Source organism: Malaclemys terrapin, chromosome 1 (assembly GCF_027887155.1).
Source record: "Malaclemys terrapin pileata isolate rMalTer1 chromosome 1, rMalTer1.hap1, whole genome shotgun sequence".
NCBI lineage: Eukaryota > Metazoa > Chordata > Testudines > Emydidae > Malaclemys > Malaclemys terrapin.
In genome coordinates, this window is record NC_071505.1 from 317,857,608 (window position 1) to 317,879,566 (window position 21,959).

Here is a 21,959-nt window from a genome sequence, read left to right on the forward strand (position 1 = left end):
GAGGCAGTTAGACCAGGAGTGGCAGCCAGATTAAACATATTCATTGTCAGATGACAGAAGGATTCATGAAAGGACCAGGACAGGTCCACCTTCTCCATATCAGAGTTCAGTCATTTGTCATGCTTGCAAACTACAACTGCACACATTAACATAAGACCATATGGATAGGAGGGATAACTTAGTGGTTTGAGCATTTGACCTGCTAAACCCAGCGTTGTGAGTTCAATCCTTGAGAGGGTCACTTAGGGAGCTGGGGCAAAATCAGTACTTGGTCCTGCTAGTAAAGGCAGGGGCTGGACTTGATGACCTTTCAAGGTACCTTCCAGTTCTAGGAGATAGGACATCTCCATAAAATTAACATAAGAACAGTGGTACTGGGTCAGACCAAAGATCCATCTAGCCTGGTATCCTATCTACCTACAGTGGTCAAGGCCAGGTGCCCCAGAGGGATTGAATCTAACAGGTAATGATCAAGTGATCTCTCTCCTGCCATCCATCTCCACCCTCTAACAAACAAAGTCTAAGAACACCATTCCTTACTCATCCTGGCTAATAGCCATTAATGGACTTAACCTCCATGAATTTATCTAGTTGTCTTTTAAACGCTGTTATAGTCCTAGCCTTCACAACCTCCTCAGGTAAGGAGTTCCTCAAGTTGACTGGGCGCTTTGTGAAGAAGAACTTCCTTTTATTTGTTTTAAACCTGCTGCCTATTAATTTCATTTGGTGACCCCTAGTTCTTGTATTATGGGAATAAGTAAATAACTTTTCCTTATCTACTTTCTCCACATCACTCATAATTTAATATACCTCTATCATATCCCCCCTTAGTCTCCTCTTTTCCAAGCTGAAAAGTCCTAGCCTCTTTAATCTCTCCTTGTATGGGACCCTCTCCAAACCCCTAATCATTTTAGTTGCCCTTCTCTGAAACTTTTCTAGTGCCAGTATATCTTTTTTGAGATGAGGAGACCACATCTATACGCAGTACTCAAGATGTGGGCGTACCATCGATTTATATAAGGGCATTAATATATTCTCCGTCTTATTCTCGATCCCCTTTTTAATGATTCCTAACATCCTGTTTGCTTTTTTGACCCCTCTGCACACTGCGTGGACATCTTCAGAGAACTATCCACTATGACTCCAAGATCTTTTTCCTGATTTGTTGTAGCTAAATTAGCCCCCATCATATTGTATGTATAGTTGGGGTTATTTTTTCCAATGTGCATTACTTTACATTTATCCACATTAAATTTCATTTGCCATCTTGTTGCCCAATCACTTAGTTTTGTGAGATCTTTTTGAAGTTTGTCACAGTCTGCTTTGGTCTTAACTATCTTGAGCAGTTTAGTAACATCTGTAAACTTTGCCACCTCCCTTTTTGCCCCTTTCTCCAGATCATTTATGAATAAGTTGAATAGGATTGGTCCTAGGACTGACCCTTGGGGAACACCACTAGTTACCCCTCTCCATTCTGAAAATTTACTATTTATCCTTACCCTTTGTTCCCTGTCTTTTAACCAGTTCTCAATCCATGAAAGGACCTTCCCTTTTATCCCATGACAATTTAATTTATGTAAGAGCCTTTGGTGAGGGACCTTGTCAAAGGCTTTCTGGAAATCTAAGTACACTATGTCCACTGGATCCCCCTTGTCCACATGTTTGTTGAGCCCTTCAAAGAACTCTAATAGATTAGTAAGACATGATTTCCCTTTACAGAAATCATGCTGACTTTTGCCCAACAATTTATGTTCTTCTATGTGTCTAACAATTTTATTCTTTACTATTGTTTCGAGTAATTTGCCCGGTACAGACGTTAGAATTACCGGTCTGTAATTGCCGGGATCACCTCTAGAGCCCTTTTTAAATATTGGCGTTACATTAGCTATCTTCCAGTCATTGGGTACAGAAGCCAATTTAAAGGACAGGTTACAAACCCTAGTTAATAGTTCCGCAATTTTACATTTGAGTTCTTTCAGAACTCTTGGGTGAATGCCATCTGGTCCCGGTGACTTGTTAATGTTAAGTTTATCAATGAATTCCAAAACCTGCTCTCGTGACACTTCAGTCTGTGACAGTTCCTCAGATTTGTCACCTACAAAAGCCGGCTAGGGTTTGGGAATCTCCCTAACATCCTCAGCCATGAAGACTGAAGCAAAGAATTTGTTTAGTTTCTTCGCAATGACTTTATCGTCTTTAAGCGCTCCTTTTTTATCTCTATCATCGAGGGCCCCACTGGTTGTTTAGCAGGCTTCCTGCTTCTGATGTACTTAAAAAACATTTTGTTATTATCTTTGGAGTTTTTGGCTAGCCATTCTTCAAACTCCTCTTTGGCTTTTCTTATTACATTTTTACACTTAATTTGGCAGTGTTTATGTTCCTTTCTATTTACCTCGCTAGGATTTGATTTCCACTTTTTAAAGGAAGTCTTTTTATCTATCACTGCTTCTTTTACATGGTTGTTAAGCCATGGTGGCTCTTTTTTAGTTCTTTTACTGTGTTTCTTAATTTGGGGTATACATTTAAGTTGGGTCTCTATTATGGTGTCTTTAAAAAAGCACCCATGCAGCTTGCAGGGATTTCACTTTAGTCACTGTATCTTTTAATTTCTGTTTAACTAACCCCCTCATTTTCGCATAGTTCCCCTTTTTGAAATTAAATGCCACAGTGTTGGGCTGTTGAGATGTTCTTCCCACCACAGGGATGTTGAATGTTATTACATTATGGTCACTATTTCCAAGTGGTCCAGTTATTATTACCTCTTGGACCAGCTCCTGCGCTCCACTCAGGACTAAATCTAGAGTTGCCTCTCCCCTTGTGGGTTTCTGTTCCAGCTGGTCCAAGAAGCAGTCATTTAAAGTATCGAGAAATTTTGTCTCTGCATTTCGTCCTGAGGTGACATGTTCCCAGTCAATATGGGGATAATTGAAATCCCCCACTATTATTGAGTTCTTAATTTTGATAGCCTCTCTAATTTCCCTTAGCATTTCATCATCACTATCACTGTCCTGGTCAGGTGGTCGATAATAGATCCCTAATGTTATATTCTTATTAGAGCATGAAATTACTATTCTTAGAGATTCTATGGAACATGTGGATTCACTTAAGATTTTTACTTCATTTGATTCTACATTTTCCTTCACATATAGTGCCACTTCCCCCCCTTCACAACCTGTTCTGTCCTTCCGATATATTTTGTACCCCAGAATGATTGTGTCCCATTGATTGTCCTCAGTCCACCAGGTTTCTGTGATGCCTATTATATCAATATCCTCCTTTATCACAAGGCACTCTAGTTCACCCATCTTATTATTTAGACTTCTAGCATTTGTGTATAAGCACTTTAAAAACTTGTCACTGTTTATTTGTCTGCCTTTTCTGATGCGTCAGATTCTTTATGTGAATGTTTCTCATCTGATCTGGCCCTTACATTATCCTCTTCCATCCTCTGTTCCTGACTATAACCTAGAGAATCTCTATCAATAGACTCTCCTCTAAGAGAAGTCTCTGTCCGATCCACATGCTCCTCTGCAGCAGTCGGCTTTCCCCCATCTCCTAGTTTAAAAACTGCTCTACAACCTTTTTAATGTTTAGTGCCAGCAGTCTGGATCCACTTTGGTTTAGGTGGAGCCTAATAAATTGATTTGGGTCATAGCTATTACCTGTATACCTTTTCAGTTAATTTGTCTTGACCAAAGCTTGGGCTCTGGGTCTGTTGTTTAGTACTCTTCCCCCCATATCACTATGATGTTGAACTGTTTGTCTTTTGGGAATGACAATTCATCAGGGTATCATTTGCTGAGCATGTCTGTTCTGAAAATTCCTGTGTATCTAACAGTGAAGGACTTTTGACTTAATTTATTCCTGATTTGTCTCAGTATTAATTCACGAGCTGCTACTCTCCTATACACCTTTGGAAACAACAAAGAGTCTGGTGGCACCTTAAAGACTAACAGATTTATTTGGGCATAAGCTTTCGTGAGTAAAAACCTCACTTCTTCGGATGCATAGAGTCTATGCATCCGAAGAAGTGAGGTTTTTACTCACGAAAGCTTATGCCCAAATAAATCTGTTAGTCTTTAAGGTGCCACCAGACTCTTTGTTGTTTCTGTAGATACAGACTAACACGGCTACCCCCTGATACTATACACCTTTGGCTCATCTCTCTGCCCCCTTTCAAACTCTGCTATATTTTTTGGATGGTCTGGCAAATAAAACGGGACATGGCACTCCAAATAGGAACAGAATGCATGCACCCAATTACCCTTTTCTCTTTTTCATTATATATTTTATATTCATGAAACATTTACAAGCTTCAGCAAGAAAGCAAAAGGAATTACAAAGTATAAAGCCCATATTTTCCAAGGGTGCACTCTCCTTTATGCGAACAACACCTCTTGAGGATTTATGTGCACATACCTACAAGCATTTGCCTGAGTTGTCCGCATGCCAACTGGGCATGCAAAAAAGTGTACTTGTCTATGGTGACCTTTTAAAATGTTTATACAAAATAATGATGAAAATAAGGCCAGTTGTATTTAAAGCAAATGTAATTAGCTGGAGCAATTATTTTTCTCTTCCTTTCCTCCTGACCCTCAAAAAACCTATATTAATTAAGATTTCTAGTTTATGTTCATCTATAAGATAAAAACACAACTGCAAAATGTCGATAATTTACTGCAGATAAGGTGCAGTAGGCATGTACTACTCAGACTGTTGACCCTGCTTCACTTCCCAGGCACCCTAACAAAACCCCATTAAGCCGTTTTTCATTAGACTATGCCTGATTAAACAACTTTCACATACACACACCCTTGTTTTTGTTCATTTTCCTCTTACATTGTTGCACAGAATAAATGTATCTACTATAAAATTTACTTTACACTCTCAAAAGACCTCACAAACCTCAATACCACATAATCTGTAACATACTGTGTGTATTTAACAAAGACTGTAAAAATAATGGGCCAAATTCATCGCTGGTGCTAGTGGCTACACCTTCATTGACATCAGTGGTATTGCACCTGCTTACACCATGGAAAAATTTGACACAAGAGCTTTTTAGTCCCAGATCTCAAGTCCTTATTTTGATGGCTTTATTTATTTAGTATTTCAATAGACAGACAGATATGACCAGCACGTACCTTACGAGGGCCTGTGCTCTTCAGCTCAAATACATCCATTGTGTAGTTGACTCTGCGACCATAGTGATCAAACTGAACATTTCCGGTCAGCCCTTGTATTCGAACCTAAAAATTAAAAAAGAAATTCCAGCCTCATGTGCTTTTTGCACCCAATTGCTGCACAGTAGCTGGGCATTATTAAATGACTCACGGAACACATTCGTCTTGTGCTTTTGGACCATGTATTTTCACTGCAGTATACTGTAAATATATTACTTTGGTCCAAAACAAACTAACTAACTAAAAAGGATATTTTACTTGGCCTTTTGAATCTTTTCCAGCTCAAATCTTGATACTAAGACATGCGTGTACTGAAGTACAATACTCACAAGGGTGAAATTCACCCTGCCGCAGGGGGCCTAAGTCGGGGTAGGCAACCTATGGCACGTGTGCCGAAGGTGGCACGTGAGCTGATTTTCAGTGGCACTCACACTGCCCGGGTCCTGGCCACTGGTCCGGTGGGCTCTGCATTTTAATTTAATTTTAAATGAAGCTTCTTAAACATTTTAAAAACCTTATTTACTTTACATACAACAATCATTTAGTTATATATTATAGACTTATAGAAAGAGACCTTCTAAAAACGTTAAAATATATTACTGGCATGCAAAACCTTAAATTAGAGTGAATAAATGAAGACTCGGCACATCACTTCTGAAAGGTTGCTGAACCCTAGCCTAAGTAAAGCCCTCTGTACTACAGAAGCCTGGTATGTCTGTGTGAGGGGAGGGTGGCCTGGAGTGGAGATGTCTCAACACCTTTAGTCCAGAGGGTGACGGGGAGAGGCTGTGGGATCCATAATTCCTTTTTTCCCCGTGGCCCTAAACACCATGTGCAAGTGAGATTCTGGAACTGTGAGTGCAATTTCAGCCCACAGACTGATGCAGCAGATGCAGTGAGGGCATGGCTTGAATTGCAGCCTAGGCTCGTCACCTGGGTTGTGGGTGCTATGGCACTGCACCGATAGGCACACAGCTTCTGGTCCTTATCCTGATGATGTCAGTGGATGTGTTCCATTGGCTTCCACGGTAACAGAATCAAGCCCATATAGACCCATTACTCAGACTTTATGATCCTGATGTCAGCTTCACCATAGAAACTTGACTTCATGCCTTTAGAGAATATTATAGATCTGGACACTTTCTTCACAGAATATTTGAAGTACATTAAATGTTTAATATCTTTTCATAAGAGTCAGGACGTGCATTTTAAATCAGATCCTTCTGTCTTTGTCCATTTCAGCCTTATCCAACTCTTCTTCAAGACTGAAACCCTTGCTAGTAGGCAGAAAGCTGCCAGTTCTGTCAGAAGTCACTTCTTCTCAGTGTCTGCTCCTGAGTTGAGTCTGCTCATTTGCAATTGGAATGATTTAAATTCTACTGTAGGATTTTTTTTAAAAAAATCTCCACTCTTGGAGAGAAAGGCTAAATCATCTTGACAGGGATCTGGAACTTCCTAGGCATTCATATTCATTAGAAATTCAAACTTCTGACATCAATAACAATGGCTCTGGGATATCTTCTTTTTAAATAATTTTACCTATGTGATTTGCACTGGGAGTACTTTACAAGCATTTGGGATGATGCAAACCACATCCCAGTTTGGTTAATAAAACAACTCTCTGACATTAATTTAATTACACGTTCTTCTATTTGTATTACCTGGACTTTACTTTTTCTTTAAATGAATATTACTTTTCATGCCTAGACTACAGTGCACAAAGCAGTTGGCAAACTAAGCACTTCAGTAGAGAATATTCCATTTCTTACAGTATAACAGAGGAGTTTTCAATATACCAGGCAAAGTGTTTGCTCTGTGGTCAGGCCACAGATCTTGTGCTTAATTGATAATATAATTTGTCTGACAAATGGAGGGATCAAAGATGTATCTGAATAACTGAGAAGCTCTCTACCCTCTCTCTCAACCAACAAACTAAAACAGCAGTAGTGAAGCCAATCAAACTATTACTGGGTGCTTTCAAGTGGTGATTGAAAATAGACGTCCCCACATGCCCATCACACCTTGTTGGGTGTTATACCTTCCACATCACAGAACTAGCAAATTGATCTACTATTCACCAAGGTCACTAGAATTAAGCATAATTTTACCTGTTTGAGTGTTCTCTCCATATCAATCCCCTGGCCCCATGGTGCAGCAGGATTAGCAAGACAATCCCCAGCATTCCCTCTCCGTGAAATATCAATTTTCTGCCTTCTAAGGTTACGGAATGTTTCAGCCATCACAAGTACCCCATCGTAGGTCAGAGCAGATGTGTACTAAACAGGGAGTCAAATGCATCATTTCAGTGTGGCAAGACTATAGAAAATCAGCTTAGACTTAGATATATTTCTGTTTTAGCCTGTTATGCACCCTGAGAGAAAACTCCCATCAAAGTCAATAGAAGTTTCATCTAAGCAAGGAATGCATGCTCTCAGAGTTGAGATCATACTACAACAGTTCAGCTTTAAAACTGTATTTCAGAAGATCAGCAAAAGATCTCTCTGAGGAACCATAGCAGGAGACAAATTAAAACAATGATCTCTGTTTCTCAAACTTTTTGTCATTTATTTTATCCCTTTGAGACTAACACCTGCCGAGCCATCTTTACTGAAGGTGAGAGAAGAACTGGTAGTTCACTGAGCAGGCGTAGGATCATGAATAAATGCACTGGAAAGAGTGGGAGAACCCCGTTACTTAAATTGCAGCGTAATCAGGATTAGTATTTTTCATTCCATTTGCAAAATTTCTGCTTAGTTGCTCTCATAAAATAGGCTATAGTGAAATAAAGGAGACTAGAGAAGTCAGAGTGGAAAGTATCAGTTCTAGGCAAAAAACATGGAAGATCGAGTATGCAGCAGCTGTTAGTTTGAAGACACAGGTGAAAAGTACACAGATGCTCAAAGGCAGGGTAGTCTAGTGGATAAGGCACTGGGCTGAGAGTCAGGAGACTGATCTGCTCTGTGACTTTGGGTAACTCAATTCACTTCTTTGTTTCCTCTCCCACATTTTATCTTGTCTGTTTAGGTCGTAAACTCTTTGGTACAGGGGTTATCTCTTATTATGTGTTTGTACAGTGCCTAGCACAATGGAGTCCCAATCCCTATCAGATCTCTAGACACCACCATAATACAACTTATTACTATTAATAATAAATTAATTCTAAGGCACTCATCTTTACAGCCAAGTTGTGGCTTGCATGTCAAGAAAATGTTAGGTCTGTAGAAGAAGCCAGATTTTGATACGTGTATTGGACAGGACAGATAAGAACCAGAAAGGCATGCCGTTGCACTGTAAGATCCTAACTACTTGTAAGCATTACACCAGGATTATCGTAGGGTGTAATTTCCAGATAGTCAACAACATAGGGATGATATATTAATTATTATTATATCTCAGATTCAGAAGACAGCTTGCTGCCTGGAAATTTATGAGTTCAATGTGCATATAATATGATAAGGCTAACATGAAAGATTGGTTGGAGTTAGGATGTCAGTTTTAAATAAACTTTTGATTTCTATTTCTTGTCATTAAGGGGGTTAATTGGAGAATAAGTGACAGAAGATGTAAAAGTTGTAGCAGTTCATATTTCTATCAGATAATTGCAATGCTGAGTTTAATTAGTTATCAGTATTTGTGAGGTCACATATCTTGTGCTATAGCTCAATATTATGAAACAAAGCATTTATTCATGAACTCAGTTATGTGAATTATAAGTTAAAATGTTTGAATGAAATCCTTGGTAGCATGTAAAATTAACAAGTACCTTTGGAGGGCTGTCAGATCCCGGGTATTCTCTCTGATCCAGCTTCTTCCAGCGCTGCATGAGTTTAGTTACCATAGGAGTACTGAAATCTACTAACTGAAATCCTGTTACATTGGCTCCTCCATGCATAAACCTCTCCAAAGAAATATCTTTGAATCCCTAGAAAATCAATTTAACATTTTGTTTGCCCTAGCACATTGTTCTGCGCCAGACGTGTTTTAGGTTAGCAAGTGAGCATAAATGAACAGACAGAGAGAAAATAGGTAAATAGATTTCTAAGACAAGTAAAGGCTTAAAACCTGGGAAGAAACTTCAGTCTTAGCACATAATGTTACTTTGAATGATAAAAAAAAAGGTGAATTTAAATTACCAGATCACTGTTCAAATGCAATAGATATGTATCAACAGTTGGAAAAGGCATTACTGGGAATGATGGACAATGTTTGAGAAGACAAATTCAGATCATCATGTTTGCAAAGCAATTTCAGAATATTAAGGGGCTGATCCAGTCTCTATTAAAGTCAAAGGAAAGACTCCAAACTACCTCAATGGGTATTGGATTGAGGCCTAATCCATTATGCCCATTGTTCAAGGTGATATTGCAGAGTGAAGGAGACACTATTTTGTAAGTATAAACTGTCTGAGACCAATTGTTCAAACTGAAGATAGATGAGTGATCCAACATATATAATGGTGTCATGGGATATCAGAATTTATATGTACAGTTTGTAGGTCTGCCTGCCAGTGTAAAACCAATGTAAGTGACATCAGAACCAAGCCTACTATGAAGTTTTAACTGTAGACATCAGAAAACCATTTCCTCTTTTGTATTTGAGGTTTATATTAAACCTCAATGTCAACATAGAAAGAAAAATTAAATTATAGGCACATCCATAATGATGTGTTTCTATGGTTAATTTGTTCAGTGAGTATAAATCCAACCCCTTTAATAAAAGGTGCTTTTAGGGATTAATTTCACTTTAGGAATGCAAAAATATCAAACTAGCCAACTGACCAACACAAAATACCACCCCCCACAAGTCTTCCTTTCCCAACCAAACTACCACTGAAACATCTCAATTTTTTTTAAACTTCTACTGCTTTGGCAAATTTTAATTTATTCCAAGTAGTGTTATTACATTGCACTTAAAAAGCAAGATTTAGAAAAAGTTTTCTGAGGACCTGACCCAGTGCCAACTAAAGTGAATAGATAGACCCTCTTTAAAGGCATTGGATCAAGCTCTTAAAGAGAATTTTAGTGCATGTGAAAGGTGTCAGATCATCAACTCATTTTACACAGGCTACTGAACAGCCACCCCAGATACCTGCAGCTTCCAGTCACTTTCACATGTAACCCAGAGGGGAATAAGCTTCAGTTCATATCCCATTATCAATCCACTGAACAATTCAATTCTCCTCTAACCATCTTACATAGGAAAAATAATTTGAAGAATTATATACATTTGAGGTGCCAAAAGTCTAATTGGCAAGAGCCCGGAGAGGACTGACTTATCTTGTTTTGAAAGCTGAAGGTCTGAAAAAAACTTAATTTTTTTTTAACTGAAGCTGTAAGTACAGTGCAGCACAACAGAGTATTTTGTCAGCTCAAATTCTTTAAGTGTGAGAAGAGTAAGAAAACAAGCAAACAAAAATGTATTTCAGAACCAGAATCTATATTCTCTGCATGAGGATGTTTAGTTTAAACAAAGAGATTGCTTTAATAATTAAATATTTAATTTACTCATTTCCTTTCCTCTTTGAACACTCTTTGCGCAAATGTATAATGTGGATTTAGAGGGAAAATACTGAATCAGTAATACTACTGGAAGTAGCTTATCTTACTACAGCAAAACATATGCTACCCTGAAGGATGTGAAGAAGTTATGTTGAACCTTGTTATTCTAGTAATACATAAAAATGAGTACAAAATGATAGTGTACTATTATATATAGATCAAACTCTGTGCTACGTTATACCAAGGCAGCCCCTTAATCCTGTAATGATTTTAATGGAATGTATCTTAAGGCAAAATTGGGCTTTCTGTTATGCAAATGGCAGCAGTCAAAACAAAAAATGCACATTCTTCAGTACATTGCACAGAACCTATTATGGTAAATTGTATATTGGTTACAAATAGCAAACTTCGTGTGTAGTGTTATAGCTCCACAGCACAGTTGAGTGTTTTACTTGTAAACCACTGACATAATTATACAAAAGGATCTTACCAGGTTTGCAATGATGTAATGGTAGCCTTTAACATGCTTTCCAACACTCACAATCTGTGGGGGGAAAGAAAGAGCAAACTATATCTTATTGTACTGCTTTAACTGAGCATTAATCATCATATGATTATGAGAAATGTAATTTTAGCGCCATAATGTTGAGATTCCCCCATTCCCCCATGAAAGTGATTGAGGTAGCTATAATTTTCCTAATGCCTAATCATTAGAACCTGCTAAAATGCAAATAGCTAAAATAATTAATGGACAATTCTGCAATCTGAATGCATTCCATATGATTGAACATGTTGCTGCAGTATATTATTCTAGCAAGTGTAGTAATTGCCTGCAGTATACATATCCAGACACCGGAGGTCATATGATACCATGAAAGACTAAAGGCTGGTTTTTTATTTTTATTTTCCATGCTTGGGGAACATGGTACATTTTGGGCGTTTGGGACAGAAGTTCTCTGTTTTTACAGGGTCAAGTACTTTATTCAGTCCTGACCCAGGAAGGTGAAGATAACGGTAGCTTGCGTGAGTGAAAACTAAATAAGAATTGAGTGCTAGGTGGTGTGGCTCACACTCAGCTCTGAGCTCTTTCTGCTCATTTTGGGGATCAGCTGCAATTGCAACAGGTCCTTTCACAGGCGGCAGGGGACTCCTTGATTGTTCCACCCACCCCTCTGTACACACGCATAAGGGCTAAGCCCAAACTAACCTGGAGTATTTGGTCCACAGAGAGAAATGATACAGAACTGAGTGAAGCAGTGCAAATTACCCCCCGGCTGCCAACTGTCACAGCCTTGACTTGGAAGGACCAGCACTGCGGGTAAGAAAATAATTCTCTACCCAAATCAACCCTTGGCCAATACTCAAAATAATTAGTGACAACTCCGATGGCATTTGCTATGTGGATCCCGGATTATTTACTAGAATAGCTAAGAGTGAATATATTTAGCTGCAGAGCATGACAGATGTTAATGGCTTAATTTTAAAGTGAAAGCTGTTTTTACTAAAGGTTTACTATAGCAACACCTGCAACATGCATTTTTTTATTCAGCAACAATAGAGTCCTCTTAACTCTTATTTAGGGCTTTCACAACTCCATTATAAAAACGATGCTTTAGGCTCAAACATATTAATTGTTTCTTCTCATTTACTCATTTACCCAACTCCCCAAAGCATTTTAGCTGCAATTCAAACACACAGAAAACATACACCGGCTGAAATTTTCCAGGAGGGGGAGGGATGAATTTAATAATTAATAGGAGAGACGCGAAGCTCAATCCCCTCTGTTGCTTTGAACCTCCTCAGCTACAGACCCTGCCCTGAAGAGTTTACAGTTTTAGCATTCATACAGCACTGTCCATGGTCAAAGCACAGAACAAACACGCACTAATCCTCCCATGCAGTAGATAATTATTAATATGCCCATTTTACAGATGAGGGATAAATGCCCGAGAGATTAAAAGATTTGCCAAAGCACACAGAGCAATTCAGTGTCTAAATCCAGATTAGGATTTGGGACTGACTGATTCCTAATCCCACTGTTATTCTAACAGACCAATCCCCTTCTCATGGTGCAGCAAAATAGAGGAATCCAAGAAATTTGGCATCAGTGATCCAGAGAGCTTAAAAACATTGGCTATTTTTAAGTTATAAGGTATACAAGAAAACTATGTTCCTTCCCTCTGCTAACTGCCAAAACACTACTGGCTTCTAATGCTCCTTTTGTTCCAATTATTAAAATCAGATTCGTTTTTTTAAAACAACATGTGTCAGGTTGACTGTTCATAATGTAAACTGAGCACTCATCTGCAGTCCAATAAGGCTCCCTTTAAAGTCAGTGGTTAAACTCGCCTTCATTTCAGTTAATCAAATCAAGTCCTTATAAACAGCCTACTGCACATATGCAGAAGCCTGTCATCATAGCATTGTCCAATGTGCATACGAGTTCACCAAATTCACTGTTGGAATAAGTAACTTGCAACTCCATTGGCTTCAATGCAGCTGCCGTCCCTTACACCAGTTATCTGCCATTATATCTATACTCCCATCAGTAATACTCATAAGACAGGTATACGTACACCTCCAAAGTGCAAAGAAATTGATATAGGTTGCAAAATCCTGTGTTAAATAATTTGTGAAGCATCGTTTGCGTGAAATGTCCACTTTTTGAGAAAGAGACTAACTTGACATAGAAGGCAAATGACATGTTAAAAACTGTGGGCCAGATCCTCAACTGGTGTAAAATGTTATAGCTCCATTGAGATAAGTGGAGTGATGACAATTTCCCCGAGCTGAGAATCTGGCCCTGTATAGTTTTGACAGCACAGACTTCACTGGCCATTACAGTGCGGCAGTCAAATCAAGCAAGCTCATCATAAACCCACTTATGATCATATGTTTCAGAAGCATTTCTAAAATTGTTAAAATAATAGAAATGAGCAAATCCTGCAAAAATATTATGGCAAATATTGGAGTAAAATTTCTAACTGAATTTGCTTCAGTTATGTTCGTGCCTTTCTGGCATGTGATCTCTGCAGACATTCTAGCATGCAAGTTTGCTGTCAGAACTGTTTATGGACACAGCAAATGTTAAGTGAATATTGGAAAATATATGTGGAATGCAAATTTTGAACTTCTTAAAAATCAGATTCTAAGAGTTATGCTCATCCAACTGGGGAAAAGAGGCAATGCTATGTGACCTATATGTTCAGTCAAAACTAATCAACATGGTTCTGATTTTGAATCTCAAAATGTTTATGATGAGCTGCTCATGAACAATCTATAGAATTATTTGCCATTTGGAAGCAGAATGTTTGTTTAATGGAATACCTCACTACGAGCATATGACACCAGCACTCCAGAATCTACACTGACTACCTATTGGCTTCTAGGTGGAGTTTCAGGGGCTGGTTCTGACTACGAAACCCTGCGTGACAGAGGACCTTACTATCTGAGGGACCACCTTTTCCCCGTACTATATTGCTGCAGCTAAAATCAATGGAGGCACTCAAACTGGAGCCCCTCCTATATAATAAAAGGAGCTGAGGACAGCACATTTTCTGCAAGGGCCCCTTGACTTTGAAATTAATTTCTTACTCAGTTATTATTTTACTTTATTTGTATTATGGCGGGGCTGGTAGCCACAACTGAGATCAGGGTCCCACCGTATGTACACGTAGTAAAAGATAGTCTTTGTCCTGAAGAGCTTACATTATAAATAGAGAGTGAGAGAAAGAATATTATCCCCATTTTACAGATGGGGAACTGAGGCACAGAGAGACTAGGTGGCTTGACTAAAGTCACACAGAAAGGCTATAGCAGAGCGAGGAATTGAACTGAGTCCCAAGCCAGGAGCCTTAACCGCAAGACCATCCTTCTTCTCTTCATCTGAAATAATGTGAATGTATTGATATTTGAGGGACACTAATCTCTGCTGGAGTTGGCATTTAGAAAAGGCTGAAGCAGCTTAGAGAGAGTTTAGGGAGGAAAATGATGGGTGGGTTACGTTGGTCTAGAGTGGGAAGGACAGCAGGCCAAAACACGCCACTATTTTGCTTTGGTCATGATATCAATTTTGCATTTTTAAAATTAATAAGGGTATCTAAAGCCTAGAATTGGAGTTCTGTCATGCTGTTGTATTTAAATCCAAACAAATTCATAAATAAATAAAATAAACAATTCTGAATAATGAATAAATAAAAAAAGGGTAAGCGGCTCCCAAACAACTTATGAGCAGAAAATGAGGCAAAATTCATTCAGCACATCATTCACTGTGAACACTTGATTCTACTAAATACTACAGCAGAGTGAAATGAATTAGAAATACAAAAAAGCCCAAGAGATCATCAAATCCATGCCCAAGTAGCAATGCAGGATTTTTTCCAATTCTTAGAGAGAGAGAGAGAGAGAGAGAGAGAGAGATTTTACATGAAAATATCTTTATGTATCCTTAAAAATGGTAATAGTCTATTGTAAAAACTCCATAATTTCTATTACAGTTTATTCTGTCTTCTTTCCTCATTTATATGAATGCACTGAAGAGAAAGATTAAACCACATTGAACTGAATTCATTATTATCTCAGAATCCTGACTCAATCCTACAAAAGGACAAACATTTAGAGATAATGCATAAAACTCTATCAATAACCTACTACAATGCATGTAAGTATCTTAGGCATGAGAACCTAAAAAGAACAGAATACTGGATAGGTCTTTAACTGATGATCTAATATATTCAATTTAAGAATAGATAATCTGATTTTGATCTCCTGTGTACTAGTGTAAGTCAAGAGTAACTTCATGTAAGCCAATGGAGTGAGAGTGACATAAAAGTGATGTAAGTGAGGTAAGTATCAGATCTAGCTTTTCAGTCTTAACTCTGCACTGCCTGGTTTTTACACAATGTGTTTAACATGACTCTTTAATATTAGCTCAACAACAGTTCTGGGAGTCTTGCTTGGAAATAGGGTTGCCAACATTGTATTTAAAAACTACAGGACAGAGCTCAGATGTACCCAATCTTGACTTGAACCTCTGAGGGTAAGTCCCTTCTCCCCCCGACCCCATGCTTCCTAGGGTTTCTCTCTCTCCAGCTCTGGATGCTGCAGAGAACCCAGGGCCTCAGGTGCTGGGCCAGCAGCCTCTACGACTCTTGTTCAGGTTCTGCAGGGGCACCAGGAGCCGAGTTGGAGGCTGCAGTTGCTGGTCTTTGCCTGTTGCGGTGCTGTGCCCCCTGTGGGGGACATTGGCAGACACTCTGTGAGCAGGGAGGCTACACCCCTGCTACACAGCGCCCCTTCCTGATCCTGGCACTTCAGTACAGCTCCCAGGCACACAGCCCCATCCATTTACCCTGCCAGACAGAGCCTGTGCTGGGAAAGCAGACTGGGCTGCCCTCGAGGGCTGGACTCAGCAGGGGGTCCTGTCCAGTAGTGGGCTAGTACTCACGGGGGTGCAGCTTTCCACTCCCCTCTTGACCCTGGCACTTGAGTGTGGCCCCATCTGCTTTCCCTGTGCACCTGTGAATACTGCCCCCCTGCTGTTGAAATATGGGATAAAAGGCATCCCATACTGATTTTGTATGGGACAGGCAATTTTCTATTTAAGTAAGGGACATCCTTTGTAATACAGGACTATTGGCAACCCTATTTGGAAATTCAGAAACGGATTTAATCAAAAGAAGATAGAGCCATGACAGCGTTAGCAGCTTTGGGCTCTGATTCTCCTCTCACTTGCACTAGTGGAAATTCCACTGACTTCAGTTCAGCCAGTTCTGATTTCCATAAGCAATCAGGCCCTCTGAGTCAGCCTTCCCTCTTTAATACCACAAAATGAATGAATATAACACATCTCATTTAAAAATAATGCCTCACTATTACAGCTTGAAACTTCCTGCTCATTTTGGTTTCCAGAAGACTGGGAGTCAGTGCCACTGGAATGAAAAGGCCTTATTTTAAGTTAAACACCTGCTAAAAGCTAAAGCTGTGCATAACAAATGGGAATTTTACAGCCGCTTTCCCTTTCAGGATAGTGTGACAATCCGCTGGCCTAAGAAAAAGAAGCCACACAATAAAGCGAGGCCTGTGTAATACATTGTAAAAGGTGTGGAGGCTTGTAAAAGATAAAAGATTGAGACTTGAACAGAAATATTGTGGCAGAAGGGGAAACAATATAAACCACATAAGAGATGAGAATTTATACAGTGTATGAAGCTGGGATAAATCTTTTACAAAGCCACTCAGAACCCATAAAAAAGCCATTGAGAAACTAGCTTACCTTCCACAGCAAGTCCTTAAGAAAGTTGATGGGGATGTTCTTGTTTGAGGGAGTGGTAGAGATTTATAGTACAGATGCCCTAACACGGGGTGGGCAAACTTTTTGGCCCGAGGGCCATATCTGGGTATGGAAATTGTATGGCGGGCCATGAATGCTCACAAAATTGGGGGTTGGGGGCGGGAGGGGGTAAGGGCTCCAGCTGGGGGTGTGGACTCTGGGGTGGGGCTGGAGATGAGGGGTTGGGGGTGCAGGAGGGTGCTCTTGTCTGGGACCAACGGGTTTGAGGGCAAGAGGGGGATCATGGCTGGGGCAGGGGGTTGGGGCGCGGGAGGGGGTCAGGGGTGCAGGCTCCAGGCAGCGCTTACCTCAAGCAGCTCCCAGAAGCAGCGGCACGTCCCCCATCCAGCTCCTACATGGAGGTGCGGCCAGGCAGCTCTGCATGCTGCCCCATCCATAGGTGCCACCCCTGTAGCGCCCACTGGCCATGGTTCTCGACCAATGGGAGCTGCAGAGGCGGTGCTTGGGGTGGGGGCTGCATGCGGAGCCCCCTGGTTGCCCCTACACATAGAAGCAGGATGAGGGCCATACCACTGCTTTCAGGAGCCACACAGAGTGGGGCAAACCCCCAACCCCGCTCCCCGGCTGGAGCGCCAGAACAGGGCAAGCCCCAGACCCCGCTCCCTGGTGGGAGCTCAAGGGCCAGATGAAAACGCCTGGAGGGCTGGATGCGGCCCCTGGGCCATTGTTTGCCCACCCCTGCCCTAACATCATTGAAGAGGAAGTTAAAGGAAGCAACAGACAGATAAGCAATGGGCTGTTAGCAAGTAAGTGGGTTTCCTTCTCTATTGCAAAGCAGTGGCACAGCCCAAGCATGGGTGGCACTACACATCCACAGTACGTGGTAACTGAAAGCACCTGACTAAGCACAGAAGAGAGGAACTTCAAATATAGAGCCCACCACTGCTATAAACAGAGTAGTCAGAGTTGTGCAGAAAAAACACCTGGCTGTGCTGGAATAAAAAACCCTCAGAATTGCCTCAGAAGGCATGAGTAAGAAACACCCTGGCAGGTTGCCACTTTCTGCTGCTTTTGCTACTTGAACTCATTTCTGTTCCAAGCCCATCTGTGGAAAATGTGTATTTGTAAATAAAGGTAGATTAGGTTAATTTATTAATCCTTTGTCTGTCTGCTGCGCTGCCCACTCATTCTCTTTCCTTCAAGAAACTACCCTCTGTTAGGGTCCAAAACTCGTTAGCTATGCAGTGCTGTGACAATGTGCTTTCGTATTACTGGTGTAGTTTAAGCTTGTCCGTGTTGCTGCACCATTACATCACATCTAGACATGGATGAAATATCCAATGTGCAAAACTTAATGAGAAATTTCAAACATTTCACAGAAAACGAGGAAGGCCAGAGGGGCCTTTCCCAATTCATTGCTGACCACAGGCAGTGGTGGGGGAGGGAGGAAGGTCCCTTCCCCAGAGGGCTTAGTGATGGGCTTCCAAAGGGATTGCTGCACTGGCTGTTCTCAGTTTCACCCTGCTACAATCCAGGTGTCTACGCTGCTGGGGAAGAAAGAAGAAGAAGAAGGAGAGAGAGAGAGGAAAGAAACCTGTTGAAGAATCCCCCAAATCCACAGCCTTCCTTGGGAACTAAGCACAGCCAGCTGCTATTGTAGCACAGAGGCAGCTGACAGGAGTGGTGCAGTTACCAGAACAGTGCAGGGAGAACTGTTCAGGTGCCAAGAACTTTGACCAGTGAGCTGCTTTGCAGTCCTATTTGTGCAGAGTCAATCTGAGAGCCCATTTTCCAGGCTAGTGGGTAGGCTGTGCATGAAAATATGAGAAGGGGAGACACTAGATTAGCCGGTGCTAAGGGGTACAGGGATCCTCTTTATGCAACTGACTTGAATGTAAAGGCATGAGGCTATGTCTACACTGGCAACTGAATGACAAAACTTTTGTCTTTCAGAGGTGTTAACGTCCCCCGCCCCGAAAGACAAAAGTTTTGCCATGACAACTGGCAGTGTGAACAGCACATTGTTGGCAGGAGCGCTCTCCTGCTGACAATGCAAACGCCGCTCATTGGGGGTGGAAGTTTTTTGTCTGCAAGTGAGCCGACAAACAGCAGCTGCACTGCATGACTTTTAGCGGCACAGTTGTAGCAACACAGCCATGTCGCTCAATGCTGTGTAGTGTAGACATAGCCTCAGTAAATCATGAGAATGAGTTAAGCGTAATTTGGCCAAACACCAAGTACTCTGTTAAAGTTAGCAGAACAACCTAAATAAACAAAACCAATAAGCCAAATAGATATATATTTTAATTAATGAACAGTTAAATTTACAACTTTATCATGTTAGCAGTGTAACCTGCAGCTAGGTAGCTAATCCTGATGAAATAATGCTATCACTGGCAGAGTGCAGGAAATAGAGCAAACGATATATGTTGGTTTCCATATTTTTCCCCAGTCACAAATTGTATTCAGCCAATTCAATTTTAGTTTGGTGGTAGAAATAATAATTAAACTCTACACTTAGGGCCTGATTCATCTCTCACTGCAGTGGGAGTTGGATCTGAACCCCACTTTTCATCACAAAGCACTTTACCAATGTGGAAATTGAAGATCAGCAATGTTGAAGTACTTGCTCAAAGACATACATTGAGTTGGTCATAGATCTGGGGACAAATTCCAAGACTCCTGGTTCTCAGCACCTTGTTGTAACCACATGACAATATTGCTTAATCATATTAATTAATTATAACTTGGCTTCTGATTTTTAAAATTTAAGTGTTACAATGTTAATATTGTTTTACTTCCTAGATTTCATTGTTAATGGTACTAGATGCTGTGAATGTTCTCTTTACTAATGTGTATAATTCCATTGAACAGCTGAATGTACGTCAGACGCTGAATAACAATTTTCACCTCTGTCTTTAAAGGTGAAGGCAATTCTGTATGAGTGGTGATGTTAGGGCTGGCTGATGCAGAACACTGATGGAGCTGAACGAAGAGGTGCTGGTCTCTTGGAAAAGGTTGCATTGGGCACTTGTATTGGAAAAAAAAGATTGAAATCAACCTGCTGTACAGCTCAGGAGCCAGATTGCTGATCTTGACAACTAACCTGTTATATTATGCAACGTTGAAGAAAAGACAGATCAGTGTTTATAGATGAGATATATTTAAAGATTCTCATACAGCAAATGTAAGAGTTTTGGACTGTGCAAGGTAGAAGATGGGAAAGCCAATGCAACCTGGATTACTACAGACAGAAGAGAAAAGATGGATAAAAAAGATAGAGAAAAAAGACACCGGAAGTAGATATAAATTTCTAAGGAAAGAAGTAACCACTGCAATAAGGGTCCTATTCAACTATCATTGCAGTGAGTGGGAGTTTTTCAAAGATTCACAAACTATGGCCTTTTATAATCTGGCCCAGAGATTTTTAAGGGAGTGGGACAGGAGATAGTAGAATCCATTGTGGACATTTTCATTTAAGTAAAAAGCTCATAAAAATGATAAAAAATGGTTCCTCCAGCCCCGAGGTGTTCACACCAAAAAGGACTAGCTGCACTTCATGTGCAGGATTTTTCACAAACTCCAGTAGTTCACAGTCAATGCTGAACAGCAGGTAAAGGCAAGTTAACAAAACACTGTTCAACCATTTTCAAATACAAAGAAAGGTAAACAAACAAACAAACAAACAAAATATAGCCCCGCCATATATATTTCCACAAATGTGCACACACATAGATCAAGAGGGAGAGCTCAGCACTTTTCTTTTGACAGCTTCAGTGCAATGGAGCTTGGGGGTATAAGCTTGAAATTTGGGATGGAGATAGTCTCTAGGGGCTAAATTGTGGCTGCGTCATAAGCCTATATGGGGATAGTGTGCAGCTGTGCTGCCCCACGAGCAGACCATCAGAACCAGATTGTGACTCTGAGTCTCAATCTGGTTCTCTTTCACTCCTTACTCCTGAGGGAAGTAATCTGGACCCGCCCTATACCTGGGGCAAATTAATCTCAGTTGAGCTCCACTGACCAGTGCACTGGAGAGCAGAACAAAGGCTCCACTCACTCTCTGACACCATCAACTTTTCATCCCCAGGGGAGGGTGAGTAGCAACCCCACCAAAGGATGATCTCATGCTGTTGCCTATGATGCAGGTAGCCAGAGCAGGAGAATAACAGCTACCTTGCTGCCCAGTGCAGGCTCATTAGTTGAACCACAATCTGGCCTTATATTTGCAAAATTCAATTATGAAAGAGTATTTACCTGATCACATACTATTTTCCACAAGACCCATCTATGCATGTGCAATTGAACAGTAAGCAGAGAATGAGGTAGGTCTATGTGGATCTGTGCCTTATTTCAAACCAAATTCTTGGCCTGATTCTGACATTTTTGTTTACGTTGAGCTCAATGGGACTGCTCATATAAGCACTACTGCGATTAGTGTTGGACAGTTGGACCCTAAATCTGGCCAGAAATAAGGGTCAGATCTGTAACACCCTGTCTCAGTCTTGCTATATCCCTACCATATTAACTGTGCATTGTTCATATATGAGCATTGACTGACCACTCCTGTGCACAAATAGTGCAAGACAACGCGTTTAAAGACTGCATGTATTCAAAGATTGTATGTATTTGCACAAGCAGACAGAGTAAAGATTGGACAGGCACCATCAACTTTGGCATTTCCTTTCTTTTTAGAAATTAAATTAACATTTTCCTTTAGTACAGATTAAAAAAAAAGACAAACAAACCCCCAAACCACAAAATTATGTTACAAAATCTGTGGAACTAACAATAGTGAATATCCATCATCATCTTTTTCTGCATGCCTTGTATTTTGTCTGTTTAGAGTGTAAAATCTCTTTGGTGCTTTGGATTCATATGTCTTAATACACTTTTTGAGTGCTGCATACATTTGAAGTAACAGCAATTAAAGCAAATATATTTGAACAAATAGGATATATTTAAATTAAAATAATTGAGATTGAC

The 21,959-nt window shown here is 40.4% G+C and overlaps 1 protein-coding gene across 6 annotated transcripts in view; it reads right to left on the reverse strand.

Moving 5' to 3' along the window:
- The window catches only part of GRIA4 (glutamate ionotropic receptor AMPA type subunit 4), a 293,300-nt gene that overhangs the window by 83,404 nt on the left and 187,937 nt on the right, over nt 1–21,959 (reverse strand). For all 6 annotated transcript variants that reach the window (XM_054015559.1, XM_054015560.1, XM_054015561.1 and 3 more), the window contains exons 5-8: nt 11,172–11,225; nt 8,947–9,105; nt 7,292–7,459; nt 5,145–5,249 (exon numbers count right to left, since the gene is read on the reverse strand). In XM_054015559.1, the coding sequence (XP_053871534.1) occupies nt 5,145–5,249; nt 7,292–7,459; nt 8,947–9,105; nt 11,172–11,225 (486 nt within the window). The remainder of the gene's footprint in view (nt 1–5,144; nt 5,250–7,291; nt 7,460–8,946; nt 9,106–11,171; nt 11,226–21,959) is intronic.